General features: G+C 35.0%; 1 protein-coding gene across 4 annotated transcripts in view; it reads right to left on the reverse strand.

Annotated features, from left to right (window-relative positions):
* The window catches only part of AGL (amylo-alpha-1,6-glucosidase and 4-alpha-glucanotransferase), an 80,920-nt gene that overhangs the window by 35,161 nt on the left and 27,182 nt on the right, over positions 1–18,577 (reverse strand). For 3 of the 4 annotated variants that reach the window (XM_081026937.1, XM_081026938.1, XM_081026939.1), the window contains exons 6-17: positions 17,433–17,614; positions 17,153–17,264; positions 6,341–6,467; positions 5,900–6,002; positions 5,718–5,815; positions 4,989–5,128; positions 3,813–4,000; positions 1,926–2,049; positions 1,204–1,367; positions 827–928; positions 557–712; positions 307–457 (exon numbers count right to left, since the gene is read on the reverse strand). In XM_081026937.1, coding sequence (XP_080883063.1) covers positions 307–457; positions 557–712; positions 827–928; positions 1,204–1,367; positions 1,926–2,049; positions 3,813–4,000; positions 4,989–5,128; positions 5,718–5,815; positions 5,900–6,002; positions 6,341–6,467; positions 17,153–17,264; positions 17,433–17,614 — 1,647 coding nt within the window. The remainder of the gene's footprint in view (positions 1–306; positions 458–556; positions 713–826; positions 929–1,203; positions 1,368–1,925; positions 2,050–3,812; positions 4,001–4,988; positions 5,129–5,717; positions 5,816–5,899; positions 6,003–6,340; positions 6,468–17,152; positions 17,265–17,432; positions 17,615–18,577) is intronic. The other variant, XM_081026940.1, reaches the window with a different exon arrangement.

Raw genomic sequence — 18,577 nt, forward strand, 5'->3', positions numbered from 1 at the left:
TAACAATATACTGTGTTTCCCCAAAAATAAAACCTATCCAGATGATCAGCTCTAATGCATCTTTTGGAACAAAAATTAATATAAGATCCGGTCTTATTTTACTGTAAGACTGGGTCTTATATAATATGATATAATATGATATAATATAATTAACATAACATAACATAACATAGTAATACAATACAATACCAGGTCTTATATTAATTTTTGCTCTGAAAGACTCACTAGAGCTGATTGTCCGGCTAGGTCGTTATTTTAGGGGAAACACGGTGATATAATCACAATAAAGTGTTTGGATTGCATTACCAGGGATGCACATCTGAGGGACTTCCTTGCTGTAAAATGAAGTTTTGGGATTTCTGAAAGCAGTTCTAGACACAGCCACGACAGACTGATGGCTACTGGGTGAGTGTCTTGTTATTGCTACTATGTCTTCATCAACCTGATCCACATACACCTGAGAAATAGAAAGAGAAAGGACGTTCGTGCTCAAACTGGAAAGGCTTACTCTGAAATTTAACCTTAAGAAAGAAACTTAAAAAATTTAGTTTCTTGCCTGCATAAAACCTTTGGCCCCAAGCTCTTGATGAAGTTTATTGATAGCACGCCTGGCTGCAATAATTCCACTTTGGAAATTAACATCACCTGTATCTGATGGGGATGCGCCAGGATTCCACTTAGTGTAAAACCGTTCTTCAGAAACCACTGAAATCTGACCAAAGTTAAAACAGCAATGTATACATTTTCACGACAATAAAAACTTCTGGTAGAAATATTCAAAGTTGTTGGTCATGTGCATTTTAAAAAACAACACATATAAACAAACCTGATGAGGCACTAATTCATCGTAGCCTTTAGTACTTCCACTAGCACAACACGCCATAGAAACAATCGTGGAACTTGGGAGAGCATCATATACTGATCTATGCTGGAAAACAATAATAAAAACAAAAACAAAACCCTAAAGTTTATTTTCTTTCCAAAGTGCCAACCTACAGCATAATGAAATAGAAGGATAATTACATAAATACATTCTATAAGATACACAAAATAAATAAAGCATTCTAAAAACTAGATACCACAATCACTTATAAATCTAAGACACTATTTTCAAGTATGTAATATTGCCACTAAATATCAGAAATCTAAATATCGAAACATTTAGCAAAATAAGTAAATACAAGAAACAGATTAAATTCTTACCACAATAGGACACTCATTATCATGGGTAATATCCATAAACAGGGCATGTGCAATGGCTGGCATCAAAGGCCTCAGACAGGGCTGAACAAAGGACCCAACAGGTTCTCCTCCATATCGGTAAACCAATCTGCCTTCTTCATGACTATTATATGCACTCATTGCTTCTGCAAAGCATTACAGGATATTTTAATCTTCACTATTAATGTTCAAGAAGAGGTTAGATTTATCATGACTGACTTTTTAAAAAGACAGAATATCAAAATTAAAACAGCTTCAAAGATTTAAACAAATGTCCAATTTAAGTGACAGAAAAGTCTCTATAACTTAAATGAGAAAATGGCTAATGCACGTGAAAGGGGACATATGTTGTTTATTAGGATGTTGGATACATAAAATCTACGGGGAAAAAAAAATCTAAAGTTTATATCTATAACCAAGTCGGAGACGAAAACATATTTCTATATTTTCAACAAGAAAATAGTTTTATTCACGATTATCAATTCATCCCACTGGTCTTTCAATTTAAAACGAGATATGTTACCCCAAAGTGAAAAATTTTACTGATAAAAACAGAGTTATAATAGAAAATTTTGTGTAGAATATTTAAAAGAACATTAACTATGTTGAAAATTATTAAACATTGTATATAAAGCTATGAAATGCCTTTCAATCCACTTAAACGAAAGATAGTTTTAGATGGAAAAATACTTCAGCAAGCCTACCTCTTATTAAGGAACTAATGCCCAGTCTAGTAACAAAGATATTGTCCAGGTCTTCACTTCCAGTGAACAGTTCCGCTACTACATATAGATTGGGTTGCAATTTCCGAGCAGCATCCAACATGTACTGCAAAAAGCACAGTTACAAATGTAACAGGAAAAGAAAAGCAAGATGGGAGGGAAGCAGAGGAGGCAAGACTCGGCATGTATTTGACATAGGAAAATAATCATGTACCAAGACAAATTGGAAACCCAAGAAGAATTTCCAAATAAATTGTGCATATGTAAAAAAAAACCAAAACGTGAAACAGAATAATATACACAAAGAAACAAGAGAATTATAAAAAGAATAAAACAGTTAAAAAGGAAGATTAGATTTTCCAAAGACAATAGGGACACAAGGGGGAAGAAAAGGAAGAAGAAAATGTTAGTGTCACAGTAAAAACTGTAGACCAGAACATTGCTATTCTGCTAGGCTTTTCCCAGTTTTACGTGTATTTGTTTTTAATACCTCTAATCAGACTATTAATTTCCAGGCAGACCAGGCCATCACACATAAATTTCTTACTGGTGAATCATTTATCTACTACAAAGATTAGGTCTGACTGACTAGACTGAAGCCAGTTTTTCGTACAGATAATGATAAACTTTTAATCTTAATCAGAAATTAAAGTGGTTCCAAAATTTTAACGTAATGTTTGCACAAAGTTTAATAAAATACTTGAAATTCTATCAGCTATATAGTAGGATCCTACAGGATTTTCTAACTTAAAATTAAGCTTAATTAAGTTTTAACATTCTGTTTTGCCATAACTTTGTAACAATCTTACAAGTAAGTATATAATTTTTTTGCTAAAGGCAGAATAATAAAAAAAAAAATCTTTGCTATTTTTTTGGAGCTAAACAACGTTCTACCTCCCTAACTAATGCTCATTAATGCCTCCAAATTAAATCAATTTTTCATCTGAGAACTCAAAACATATATAACAGTGGTTTAAAATTATAGAAATAGATATTTTTCAGATAAGTACACATTTCCAAAGAACACTAAGTTGTCATTAGGAAGCTATTGAAGATCTTATAAACAGGATGAAAATTTTAAGTGTTTACAAAGCTATACTAGGTAGAAGATGATGCTATAATGTTGCCATTGCTTAAGTTACTGTAAAAAGGCCAAAGAGGAATTGACAACCTTTATGTGTACACTTACACTTTTATAAAGAATAAAAATTGAATCAATGAGGCTAAAACCAGCTTCAGTATTCTGTGTTTAAATAATCACTATAAATTAATAAGCTACTCAACTTCACAGTGGCTACTAACATATTGAAGGCAACCTAAAAATGACAATAAAATAAATTAATATTTAGAGTTTCAAAAATATATATTATAACTATGTAATTATATTAAAATTAGTTTAAATTCATCATTACAGTAATTACTATAAAATTGATATTAAATTACTATATTATTAAAATACAAAATAAATACATTAAAATGATTATATTATAATTATCTCGTTTTAATAATATATAAATATTAATTTGTCTTACTGTTATTTTTAGGTCCCAATTAATAATATGAATTTAAAAAAATATTAACAATATTTTGATAACATGCATATGGTTGTATATATACTAAGAAAACAATATGATCTACTTCCTTTAAGTAGAATAAAAATATTAAGTCAAATATTTCATAGCCCAATACTTCATTACAACCACACCCAAAGATCTTGCTAGAATTATGCAAATCATGCACAAGTTTTAAATACGACCACCAAAGTAATACTGGTGTTCAAGTAGCAAAAGGAAACACACCCTATTTAAGGAAAGCTATGCAAGAACACTGAATTTCTTTCCCCAATGCAGATGAATTGTTTTTCTGTACCTCAGCTACATGAAGAGGTGTTGAGTGGCAGTTATCAAGACGTACTCCCTGGAAATAAGTTGCAGTTATTTCAGTGTATTTTTTCATGTGTGCCCAGAGATAAGGACAGTCCTCTGGTTTATTCCCATAGCGTAATTTAACACTGTCTCCCCAGCAAATAAGTTCTCTCCTTAGATAAACTTCTGAACCTGTTAAGAAAGGAGCTTGCTTTCAATGGTTCAAGAAATAAATGGAAAAAAAAATTTACTTCAAGGAAACAGTTATTATTAAATCACATCGAACATTTCCACCATAAACCATATATTGGTTAAAATTATATCTAAAATAGTTTGGGATAAAGTCTTTAAAGTTAATATTAGTTTATATCTCACCTATTTAGTTAAAATTCTAGCTCATAGTCTCTTCTAAAAATGTGCCCTAATGTCAAAAATTCAAGTTGCTTCTTAAAGAAAAACAGTAACAGTAGTATCACTGGCCCTTTAAAGATACAGTTCTACCAAAAACATTTAAAGCTCCACCCCCACCTTGCTTTCATTTAGAATGGCTGGAAAGGAGAGGGGCAGAGATACTTAAGACCAAAGTTACATTCTTTTTTAAAAAATGAGATTTTTAAATTAAATTTAATTCCATTAAAACAAACTTATAGTTCTAGTTTAAAAAATAAATATATTGATGGGTTCCCTGCAAATTCTTCCCTGCCACAAAACAGCTGTAGTAAAATAAGATGTTAGGAATAAGTGAGAGGAAACCTAAAAACAGTTAGTTTCTACTTTAACATATTTTTAAATACCTTAATACTCCTCTGGATGAGTGAAAATACCTCACATGGCAACATAATTATAATAGTAGTGGTTCAATTGTCTTTAAAAATGCAATTGAATAAATTTTTGCACAAACATTATGTAGAACCAGAAAATAAAATAGATATGTAAAAGCTATTCTGTTTGAGGAGATAAGGCATAGGAAAGGAGAGAAGGGAAAAGAAGACAAATTTCCCTCTTTTGTCAATCTCTTATCTTCTCCCAAACTGTATGCACCTCTGGTACCTCTGTGATGAAATAGTTTAAAAACCACTAGCCAACTGGGGGAAAAAAAATCAATGAAACACTTTATATTTTAAGGTTGCCATGAACTTGTCTTTCCCTATCTATAAAGAAGTTAACAAAAATGACATACCTGGTTCAGCAAAGTTTCGAAGCGGATCATCTCCCATTACCCATCCGTTATGTGCCATCAGAAAACAAGCTTTATTTGGGAGATGAATTATAGATTCTTCTGTGGAGAGGGCCATTTCTTCAAATGGGAAAGTAAAATATCTATGAAGATACAATTAAATATTAAATCTATACCCTTTGGAGAAACCCTTTGGACAGAATTTGAATTAGCACTATTAAAATTAAATTTCTTCCCTAATAGAATAAAATTAGTTCAACACAAAAAATCTTCAGTAGCCTTTTTAAGTAAATCAAGTAGGGTTTGAGGAATGCAGAGTTAGCATTACATATAGCATATCTGGTCAACATTTTTAAATAACTTTAAAATTCTCATAAAATTACTAAGAAAATCACTGAGGTATTGATATTACTTTGTACTATACTTTAGTTGTCTAATCTATGCTGCACATTTAGCTTCAAAGGAGCTAAATGCTTGCTCTATTTGATTAATATTGAAATTATTAGTAAGTATGCAGTTCTCCAGAAACGCTAATATAAATAATTATTAATTGGTTCTTTAAAGATTTGACTAACAAAATTACTATTAATCTTAGTTACCAAATTAAAACTATTTCAATTTAAGAAATGTACCGAGAGTCACACATTAAAGGAAACACTTAGGTTAATTTGAAAAGTTAAATACAATTTTCAATTTTTAACCTTTAATGAGAAGAAAACAAAAATGGAATACCTAGTAACTAAAGGATGTTTTCTAGTGACAGGTCCTAGTTTAGGTCCGTGGCCAGCCAGTCGTTCATAAAACACATTTCCCAAAAGGCAATTAACTGCCTAGAAAACATTAAATTATGTTATATCAACAGCAGCAAACAATATTAAGACAAAGAAAAACAGCAGTTGAAAAGTTGGTAAAACCTGTTCTTGATGATAGTTTATGAGTTGATGTTTCTCTGAATTTAATTCCTCAATTCTCTTTCGGAACCAATTACAGCATTCATCAACTGCGGTTGGCCCATTGCTAGAGCAGATAGAGCAATACAAACTTATTATTTAATGGTTTTATAAATTCCACATTTAAAATTTTCTAACAAGGGTCATAGATTCTTTAAATATATTAATCAGGATCTCAATTATGGCTAAAGAAGTTTTCCAATTGTAAAAATTTTTACATATGCATATAGGAACACGGACTAGCACACAGAAGGGAGCAAATGTCAGTAGAATGATGGTGAATTACTGACATATGGTTATTTCATTTTCTATTCAAATTTTTAATAAACAATATGAAAATAATACTAGCCATAAGGTTTGTAAGTAATATTATTCTTTATTTCACAGAAAAAATACATAACATACTCATGTGGTATGAAAGTCGCTAGTGCAATGTTCATGTCTACAGTACAGCCAAGCCGTCTGTATTCAGGATCCTGAATAATCTGAAGGTGTAGCTCTGGATCAGGCTTGGTTGTCATTTTCTTATTTTCTGAAAGAAAGAAAAGGTGGTATCTTAAATGCAAATATCCACAAGGAGATTGTAACGACAACTGATTTCAAATTTTCAGTTCACAATTTTTTCACAGAAAAAAACAAATGTTTATTTCACAAGTATCCTCCCCACTTCCCCTTCCATCCTTCTGCACACCACTTCACACACACACACACACACACACACACACACACACACACACACACACACGGGGTTGGGGAAAAGACGAGAGCAAAAGCGAGAGAGACTGAGAGAAAATAATAACCTTATAGAAGAAAAACACAGTGATTCCTAATTAGTTCAACCCCAGTCCCACTTTTCTGCCTCAGTCAGCATTCATTTATTTTATACATTTATTTTTTAGGGCATTAAGGATGTTGGTACTAATTTTCTTTCCAGGTTCTACCAAATACACTAACATCAAAAGTTCTTTTTCCCCAAGGACTGCTTTCTATTCTAAAGTAAGTCTTACAGACAACTTGACTTTCTTTGAATTCTCTGAAAGAAGCACACAGGTTTATATGTTTTCTTTTCACCAAAAAAAACCCCATATTCCTCACACAATAATAAAGAAGTAAAGAAGTGTTTTGTGGGGGAAATTTTTATTCTTTTTCTGGTACTTGTTCCTAATAAAGCAGGTGTTGGTGCAGGAATGCTTCCACTGGCCTTGATTTTATATTAACTAACTAATATCTGGCTTATTCCAAAGAGACTTGGAAATGGCTTATAAAAGCACAAACAAGTTATAGATTCTTAAAATGTAGTTTCTGAGGTTCATCTAGAAGAGTAAATATATAAAACATGCCAAGAAATGTTTGAAAAAGAGAAAAAGCTACATAATCAGTGTACATTAAAAAAACTGTCTTCGGTATTAGTAGAATAAAAGACAGATCACTGGAATAGCACAGATAACAGACCCATGTACATTTAGTATACGACTACACACTATGAAATATTATGGTGGTACTCCAAATCACTGTAAAAGGATGGATTATCAACTCAATGTCATTTTCTGAATAAAAATAAAGTTAAATACCATCTTTATAAAATACATAAAAATCAATCCCAGGTATATTAAATATTTAAATGTAAAATATAAAAAACAATATTAAAAACATAGAATGCTGATTAAAGTTCTTTTCTAAGCATGATGTGAAATCAGAAGCCATAAAAGATTAACAAATTTCACTACATAGGTTTCAGGTATACAATTCTATATCATCTATATATCACATTGTGTGTTCACCACCTAGAGTCAGTTCTCCTTCCGTCACCATATTATTTGTCCCACTTACCCTCAACCTACCACCCCCTCCCCCTTACCCTCTGGTAACCACTAAACTGTTGTCTGTGTCTATGAGTTTTTGTTTCTTTATTTGTTTGTTATTTTCTATTTTATATCCCACATATCAGTGAAATCATATGGTCAGACTTTTTCTGACTTATTTCGCTTAGCATAATAATCTCAAGATCTACCCATGTTGTCATAAATGGCACTATTTTATCTTTTCTTATGGCAGAATAGTATTCCATTGTACATATATATATACTACATCTTCTTTACCCAATCATCTATCGAAGGACACTTTTACAGAATTGTACACCTGAAATCTATGTAACTTTAACCATTGTCACCCCAATAAACTTTAATTAAAAAAAAAGAAAGAAAAAAAAATACCACCATAAACAAGAGTTAAAAGATCAATAGCACACTAGGAGAATATATTTGAGGCCACCATAATAAGGATCACCAATAATAAGTCAACTATGAAAAAGACAACCCAATAGAAAAATAGGAAAATAACATTAACAGACAATTAATGGAAGAACTATCAATGGCTAACGTGAATAGATACTTCACTAATAAGTGAAGAAATGTAAATTAAAATGAGGACTATTTGCCTGATTGACAAAGATTATAAAGATTAATAGTATCTAATGTTGTTGAGGGTGTAGTTAGTGATAATGTAAACTGGTACAGCTTGTGTTGAAAAGCAATTTGACAAAATCTACTGTAAATTTATCGATAAATTTGCATACCCTTTGACCCACTAATTCTATGTCCAACAGTTTATCCTACAGATTGACTCACATAAGTAAAAGTAACATATACAAGGATATATTTTCTGTAGTACTGCTTATAAAAGTTCCACAAGAGCAATGTCTTGCTATGTTCACCACTGAATCCCCACATCTACCTAGAAGACTGTCTAGCACATAGTAGGTGGTTCAATAAATACAGAGGGTGCCAAAAAAATGTATACACATTTTAAGAAAGGAAAAACTGTATTAAAATTACGCTGATGGTAACCACTTTGAGCACCTCTTGTAATTGCAGAAGTCAAACGTGTATTCATTGGTATATATTGAGCATTACAGTTTTGGTACAGTTTTTTCCCTTTCCTAAAATGTGTATACATTTTTTAGCTCCCTCTGTATATATTAAATGAATGAATGAATGATAAAAAAACTGGAAATAATCCATCAAAAAAGCTAAAGAAATTCAAGTATTTTAAAACTGTACTGCTACCTAGAGGTTAAAAGAAATAATTAGCTGTAATAAAATCATATTATTAAAACAAGTTGTTAAACAGTCTCTATGCTGTAGTCTTATCTGTATAAAATAAACATAAAAGTTATGTATATAGTTTATATATACATAATTATATAAAAAATGTATACAAAATTTGAATTTCTTTCAAAAAGATTCTGAAAAGAAACACAGGAAACTCTTACTTGGTAGTTCGCTCTAAGAAGTGGATTTTGGAATTCGGACGAAAAAAAATGGCGGCGTGAGGTGAGGCTCTGTAACGCTCCCGTGGAATTTACAACGAATCGGACAACAATAACTCCACAAAGGACTCCTTGCACAGCAGACAGGCAAGACGAAGAGGCCGACTACTGAATTCACCTCCAGGTGGGTGAATCGCGCGAGCGGGGGAGGAGGGAGAGGAGAAGTGCGGAGACGGAGCCGCGCGGGCGCAGGACACAGACCTAGCTCAGTGCTCGGAGCCCGCTGCGCCCAGATCTTCCGCAACTGCGGGAGAGGGAAGGACTCGGACTGCTAGGGCTCCGCTTACGGCCCACAGGGCTGAGGGGGCAGCATACAAAACCGCTGAACCCAACGCTCGCTCACGGCAGACCTCGGAGCAAAGACTGAGGGAAGAGGGCTGTAATCAGTGGTTTAAGTCCTCACTGCCGAGCGGAGAACGGAAGCCTTAGGCACGGAGACTAGCCGCCCCCTCCCTACCCTCCCAGAGCTCGCCCCGCCCCCACCTGCTCGGTGCTAGAAGCGATAAAGTAGCAGTGTCGGATCAAAGGACAGAATATTTGCTGCTCTGAGAACTGTGGACCGCAGACACAGATTCGCAGCTCAACTAGTTCCGGCAAAGGGGAGGGAGCTGTGGAAGCAGGACTGGCTGTGGTGGTGGTCGCCGCCATTGCTCTGGGCCACCTCTCACAACTCACCCCACCCCTGGCCCCACCTATCTGGGCGGATCCCTGCAGGAGTAAACAGAACTGCTGAAACAAACGGGCTCTGAATCTGGTGCAGAAAGAGCTTTGGAACTCCAAAAGCTCTTCGCATACCTATCAACCTGTTGCAGAAGACACTCCTGTAGATGTCTAGGAAGAGAAATAGTAAATCAGTGATTGCCATGAATAACCAAGGCAACAAGATAGCTCAGAAAGAAAGTGAAAAGTCTCCAGAAAAGGAACTTAGAGATATGGACCTTTGTGATTTAAATGACAGAGAATTCAAGATCGCAATTCTGAAAAAACTGAACGAGATGCAAGAAAACACAGAAAGGCAGTTTAATGAACTCAGAAACACAATCAAAGAACACCATGAGCATTTTACAAAAGAGATTGAAATCTTGAAAAAGAACCAAATAGAATTTCTGGAGATTAAGAACTCAATAGAAGAAATTAACAATAAAATATCCAGCTTAGGTAGTAGAGTTGACCAGATGGAGGAAAGAATCAGTGACATCGAAGATAGGAACCTGGAATTTACACAGAGGGAAGAAGAAAGAGACTTGAGACTTAAAAGAAATGAAAGAACTCTACAAGAACTTTCTGACTCCATCAGAAAGAGCAATATAAGAATAATGGGTATACCAGAAGGAGAAGAAAGAGGGAAGGGAACAGAGAATATATTCAAACAAATTGTCGATGAGAACTTCCCAAACTTGTGGACAGAACTGGATCCTCGAATCCAAGAAGCAAATAGAACACCTAATTACCTCAATCCCAACAGGCCTTCACCAAGGCACATTGTATTGAAGCTGTCTAAAATCAATGATAAAGAAAGAATCCTCAAGGCAGCCAGGGAAAAGAAGACGGTAACTTACAAAGGAAAGCCCATTAGATTATCATCAGATTTTTCAGCAGAAACTCTACAAGCTAGGAGGGAATGGAACCAAATATTCAAACTATTGAAAGAGAGAAATCATGAGCCAAGAATAATATATCCAGCAAAGATCTCCTTTAGATATGAAGGAGGAATAAAGACCTTTCCAGACATCCAGAAGCTGAGGGAATTTTCTAATACACGACCTGCACTACAAGAAATACTAAAGGAGGCTATTAGACCACCATCAACAGGGACAACTTGTGGCAACCGAAACATAAAAAGGGGGAGCGTAAAGGCCTGAACTGGAATATGGGAATAGAGAAAGTAAGCGTACTGAAGAAACTGGAATACTCTAAATATCAAACTTTCTTTTATATAAACTCAAGGGTAACCACTCAAAAAACATCCAAATCTGAAATATATACTGTAATAAAAGAAGAAACAGAGGGAAACATCATAGAATACTACCACACAGAAATAACAGACAACAACAAAAAGGCAAAGAAACAATGGAGACACAGCCTTACCAGAAAACTAAAGACAGAATGACAGGAAATCCTCACATATCAATAATCACCCTGAATGTAAATGGACTGAACTCACCAATGAAGAGACACAGAGTAGCAGATTGGATCAAAAAACTAAACCCAACCATATGCTGCCTACAAGAGACACATCTGAGCTACAAGGACAAGCATAGACTCAAAGTGAAAGGGTGGAAATTGACACTTCAAGCAAATGGTACCCAGAAAAAATCAGGTGTAGCCATAATGATTTCTGATGAAACAGACTTCAGGGTGAAAAAGATAACAAGAGACAAAGATGGACATTTCATAATGGTAAAGGGGACTATACAACAAGAAGACATAACAGTCATCAATATTTATGCCCCCAATCAGGGAGCACCGAAATATACCAAGCAACTACTAACAGAACTAAAGGGAGAAATTGACCAAAACACAATTATACTAGGGGACTTAAATACATCATTGACAGCTATGGATAGATCATCCAAACAGAAGATAAATAACGAAATCGCAGCCCTAAATGACACATTAGAGGAATTGGACATAATTGACATATATAGAGCACTTCATCCTAAAACATCAGACTATACATTCTTTTCTAGTGTACATGGAACATTCTCAAGGATAGACCATATATTGGGACACAAAATCAGCCTCAGCAAATTTAAGAAGATTGAAATCATGCCAAGCATATTCTCTGATCACAAAGCTTTGAAATTGGATATCAACTGCAAAAAGAAAGCAGGAAAAATCACAAATACATGGAGATTAAACAACATACTTTTAAAGAACGACTGGGTCAAAGAAGAAATTAGAGGAGAGCTCAAAAGATACATAGAAACAAATGACAATGAAAATACATCCTACCAAAATTTTTGGGATGCCGCGAAAGCAGTTTTAAGAGGGAAATTTATATCATTACAGGCCCATCTCAAGAAACAAGAAAAATCCCAAATAAATAACCTCATGTTACACCTTAAAAAACTAGAAAAAGAAGAACAAGCGAAACCCAAGGTCAGCAGAAGAAAGGAAATAACAAAAATCAGAGCAGAACTAAATGAAATAGAGAACAAAAAGACAATAGAAAAAATTAATGTGACAAAAAGCTGGTTCTTTGAAAAGATTAACAAAATCGACAAACCCTTGGCTAGACTCACTAAGATAAAAAGAGAGAAGACACTAATTAACAAAATCAGAAATGAAAAAGAGGAAGTTATCACGGACACCACAGAAATACAAAGGATTATCCAAGAATACTATGAAGGACTCTATGCCACCAAATTTAATAACTTAGAAGAAATGGACAAGTTCTTAGAAACATATAGCCTTCCAAGGCTGAATCATGAAGAACTGGAAAATCTTAACAGGCCGATCACCAGTAAGGAAATTGAATCAGTCATCAAAAACCTTCCCAAAATCAAAAGTCCTGGACCAGATGGCTTCACCAGTGAATTCTACCAAACCTTCAAAGAGGATCTAATACCAATCCTGCTCAAACTCTTCCAAAAAATTGAAGAAGAGTCAGTACTCCCTAACTCATTTTATGAGGCCAACATTACCCTGATACCAAAACCTGGTAAGGACAACACAAAAAAAGAAAACTACAGACCTATATCTCTGATGAATACAGATGCTAAAATCCTAAACAAAATTCTAGCAAATCGAATACAACAATGCATTAAAAAGATTATTCATCACGACCAAGTGGGGTTCATCCCCGGGGCACAAGGATGGTTCAACATTCGCAAATCCATCAATGTGATACATCACATAAACAAAATAAAGGACAAAAATCATATGATTCTATCAATTGATGCAGAAAAAGCATTTGATAAGATACAACATCCATTTATGATTAAAACACTTACTAAAATTGGTATAGAAGGAAAATACCTCAACATAATAAAGGCCATATACGACAAGCCCTCAGCTAACCTCATAATTAATGGTGAAAAGCTGAAGTCCTTTGCTCTACGTTCAGGAACACGACAAGGTTGTCCCCTATCACCTCTGCTTTTCAACATAGTGTTGGAAGTCCTCGCCAGAGCTATCAGGCAAGAGAAAGAAATAAAAGGCATCCAAATTGGGAAAGAAGATGTTAAATTGTCACTCTTTGCAGATGACAGGATGCTATACATAGAAAACCCTAAAGACTCCACCAAAAAGCTATTAGAAACAATCAATGAATATAGTAAAGTTGCTGGCTACAAAATCAACGTACAAAAGTCCATTGCTTTCCTATATACCAACAATGAAATCTCAGAAAAAGAGATAGAAAAAACAATTCCTTTTGCAATTGCAGCAAAAAGAATAAAATACCTAGGAATAAACTTAACCAAGGATGTGAAGGATTTATATGCTGAAAACTATAAGACATTTTTGAAAGAAATTGAAGAAGACACAAAGAAATGGAAAGACATTCCGTGCTCATGGATTGGAAGAATCAACATAGTTAAAATGGCCATATTACCCAAAGCCATATACAGATTTAATGCAATCCCCATTAAAATCCCAATGGCATTTTTTAAAGAAATAGAACAAAAAATCATCAGATTTGTTTGGAACCACAAAAGACCCCGAATAGCCAAAGCAATATTAAAAAAAAAGAACAATACTGGAGGTATCACATTCCCTGATTTTTCCTTGTACTACAGGGCTACAATAATCAAAACAGCTTGGTATTGGCGGAAAAACAGACACATAGACCAATGGAATAGAATTGAGAACCCAGAAATAAAACCACATAAATATGGACAGATAATTTTTGACAAAGAAGCTAAAAACATACAATGGAGGAAAGACAGCCTCTTCAATAAATGGTGCTGGCAGAATTGGATAGCTACGTGCAAAAGAATGAAACTGGACTGCTATCTGTCACCATGTACCAAAATTAATTCAAAATGGATCAAAGACTTAAGCATAAGACCTGACACAATAAACTGCATTGAAGAAAACATAGGTACTAAACTTATGGACCTTGGGTTCAAAGAGCATTTTATGAATTTGACTCCAAAGGCAATGGAAGTAAAAACTAAAATAAACAAATGGGATTATATGAAACTGAAAAGCTTCTGCACAGCAAAAGAAACTATTGACAAAATAATGAGGCAACCAACTGAATGGGAGAAGATTTTCGCAAACAGTTCCTCTGATAAGGGGCTAATATCCAAAATATACAAGGAACTCATGAAACTCAAGAACAAAAAAACAAACAACCCAATTGAAAAATGGACAGAGGACCTGAAGAGACATTTCTCCAAAGAGGATATACAAATGGCAAATAGACATATGAAAAAATGCTCAACATCGCTAATCATCAGAGAAATGCAAATGAAAACCACAATGAGATATCACCTCACCCCAGTCAGAATGGCTTTCATCAACAAAACAAATAGTAACAAGTGTTGGAGAGGCTGTGGAGAAAAAGGAACTCTCATACACTGTTGGTGGGAATGCAGACTGGTGCAGCCTTTATGGAAGGCAGTTGTGGAGGTTCCTCAAGAAATTACGAATAGAATTACCATATGACCCAGCAATCGCTCTCCTGGGTATCTACCCCAAAAATATAAAAGCATTTCTCTATAGAGACACGTGTACGCCAATGTTCACTGCAGCTTTGTTTACGGTGGCCAAGACATGGAAACAACCAAAATGTCCTTCGATAGATGAATGGATAAAGAAGTTGTGGTACATATACACAATGGAATACTATTCGGCGTTAAGGAAAGATGATATAGGAACATTTGTGACAACATGGATGGATCTCGAGAGAATAATGCTAAGTGAAACAAGTCAGACAGAAAAAGCAGAGAACCCTATGATTTCACTGATATGTGGTATATAAACCAAAAAGAAGAAGACAAACAAATGAGAAACAAAAACTCATAGACACAGACAATAATTTAGTGGTTACCAGAGGGTAAGGGGGTGGGGGGTGGGTGATGAGGGTAAAGGGGATCAAATATATGGTGATGGAAGGAGAACTGACTCTGGGTGGTGAACACACAATGGGATTTATAGACGATGTAATACAGAATTGTACACCTGAAATCTATGTAAATTTACTAACAATTGTCACCCCAATAAAATTAATTAAAAAAAAAAAAAGAAGTGGATTTTGGGGAAGAGGAAATTACACATTCTATTTATTTATTATGGTTTTGTACTGTTTGGCTTTTTTTCTTTACTGTGAGCACACATTATTACATATAAATAACATAGCTTATAAATACCAGAGGGAAGGGAAGATAGAGGCCTTTTAGTAAAATAAAACACAAAGTAATGTTACTATCAAACATTCATGTCTTAAGATGTTATACAATGGAAGTGAATCTGACCCTAAACTTCCTGGACCTCAAGTCATAATGACTGACTTCGAAGGCAGTATTTCTGGGTCTTACTCTAGCTCTAGTTTCTGGATGAGGAAGATAATTCTTTAAGAGCCAGCAAAGATCTTTCTTGTTAGGTTGTCCTACACTACCTGCAGATACCTCTTCATAATCTTTCTCTTCTCTTTAATATGCCTCCTAAAAACCGTCATTTCTCTTTTAGCATAGCATTTCCTATCCTGCTGTGTAGGAACACAATGATCAGCTTCTTAAGCTTAGTCACATCCTTAACTTTTGTCGCACAACAGCCTAGCCAACTGTCCCTTCATGTCTTTCCTTAAGGAAAGAAGAGTTTGTAAGATTGTGCCTTTCTGGGACTCTGTTCCACCATCCTTGTGTTTACACCTTATGTCTCTCTGTCTGGTCCCCAGAAGATGGTTTGCAGCCAAAGACGGGTAAGATATCTCACGGGAGATACAACCTAAGCCAGGCGGAACCAAGTGGGGACCCCAAATGAGCTGCCTTGGACAGGTATGGGAAGGGGCCTTGCCTCCCCTTCCCCCTGCTTGGGAAAGTCTATTGTGGGCTTTGGCTTTCCCCTTGCACCTGTTTTCATGTCTCTCAACGGAGTTGGTACAATGTGAAAGACATGATCCTGAAAGGTATGGTGCTTTAAGTAAAAATATCCTGGGACCTTGTGCTTCTGCTGTTTAAAGACAAAGGGTGATTGGAATAAACATTTTCTGTAATGAGGTCTGAGCCTCACAGACCATGTAAGAAACAATGTTGCTTTCTTGTAAGTTGTAGACCTCTCAATAAAAACCTCCAGCCAGCTTTATTCTGGGCTCCAGTCCTCTGAGACTGAGAGACCCCTGGCCTTCGGAGAGATTTAACTGCATTAAATCTCTGTTTGTTTCTTGCTTAAAAACTTAACCCAAACCGCCCCTTCTCGCATCCTCACTGCCCTTAACTGATGATTCATTTCTTTACCTTTGTTGCTGGCTAATATATGGGTCCACCTCACTAGTGTCAGGGGGCCTTACCGGTGGGTACCATGAGCTGGAAGCTCCTCTACATCAGTTACGAGTCCCACTTTAGCCAATAGAAGACTATTCTGTCTCTGTTTCAGAGCCTGTTTAGAGCCTTTTGCAGCTGAAATAATCTGCTCTATTTACCTACCATTCATGCATTTAACAAATATATACTGAGCTCTAAAGAATTATGAGCTAGAAACCAATTGTGCCAAGGAACCAATAGTAAGAGAAATAATTATGTTACGTATTATTGTGACATGTCCTTTAGACGTTTCTGCTATCAGATTCCAGAATCAGTTCCACTGAAGTATCAAAACACAAATATCATATAATAACGAATTTAATAATGTGTCAACCAAGATAAAAGAAGAGGTATGCCTTTAAGAGTAATATTACATTTCTTAAAATCGATAGGAACATTCTAGTGTATATCCTTTACCTTGTGTAAGAAGTCCTCTAAATTGCTCAACTGCTTTGTAAACGTCTACTTGGAAAAATTCCCAGAGTTGAATCTTTGGAAAAATATCCTCCCAAAGTATTTTTCGAATGCACTGAAAAATTTCAACAGTTAAAAAATATGTATGTATATTTAAAATATTTTCACTAAATATCATTTAGCATACTAAAAGATGTATTCTAAATAATTTTCAACCATACATTTAATTTATATAGAAATTTTGTGATTTTGTTTAGTGTGGTACTCCTCCATACATACTGACATTCATTTGATGGTCATTTTCAACCAAAGCAGGCACTCCTTTTTCTTTGTATTTTCCATCTGCAATGTCACAGGATAAATGCCAAAGTGCTCTGTCTAAGACCCAGGCAGGTTTCAAGTGTGGAGAATTCACAAGGTTATATGCACTTTCTGGATGTTCCTGGATCCATTTACTATTAGTAGCTTAAAGAAAAAAGAAACATAAAGATCTTGTAATAAATTGAAATTACTATCCATATTGAGTTTAAAGGTGAAATAAAATGTCAACATTTACTACTTACTTTCTTATATATTAGACGTCAGTTATTTTATAATACTGTAATATGAAAAAAAAGGTTTTGGTTGTGGTATCTCATCATCCACTTTACCATACATTTTTCTTTTCTGTTGTAGGAATTAACTGACAGTAGATAGGCTGCAACACTGATTTATTAACACAATTGTAATAACACATTTACTATTGTGGTGGCAGTTAATGAGTGTGGTGTCCTCGGTCTGTTTTGATGGTCCTTGAGTCAATTATATTTTGGAACGCTCCTTCTAAGCCCAAAGGACATCTTTTCCCATAAGGCAGACTGGACCTCTGCCCCAACTTCAAATCCTCTAGCCTTTTGTTAAAAGCAGAAAGTTACCTATATCTTCAACTCTGGTTTAGGCTGTTCAGTGTCTGGCTGTTAAGTTCTAGGGCAGGAAAATAGCTCCCTTTCAATGTACTTTCCCTACTTTTAGTCTCCTGAGTGAGAGGTCCTTTTTTGGTCCCATCTAAGCTTCAGGTTCTATCTCTTATCTATCTTTAGAACTCAAAATGTCATTTACACCTTTTTTCCTACATAATCATTTTTCCCAGCCTTTTTCTTTTTTTGGTGGGGAGGGGGATGAAGTTTCTTTCACTGGATCTTTAAATATGCTCTATCTTTCCCAAAGCTAAGAGTGAAAAAAATACACATCTATTTAAACAGTTATTTCTCTAACTTCCGCACAGTTTCTTAGTATCAAGAAGGAATGTCTTAAAAATTCAACCTGTATCTGCTGCTCCCACTTTCTTCCCACAATCTTTCTTCCCCACTGCAACCTACTACCTCCAGCACGCCACTGAGCTTACTCCAAATCTCCTAGCCATGAAATTTAGTGTTACTTTCTCACCTT

Source organism: Rhinolophus hipposideros (assembly GCF_964194185.1).
Source record: "Rhinolophus hipposideros genome assembly, chromosome: 19".
NCBI lineage: Eukaryota > Metazoa > Chordata > Mammalia > Chiroptera > Rhinolophidae > Rhinolophus > Rhinolophus hipposideros.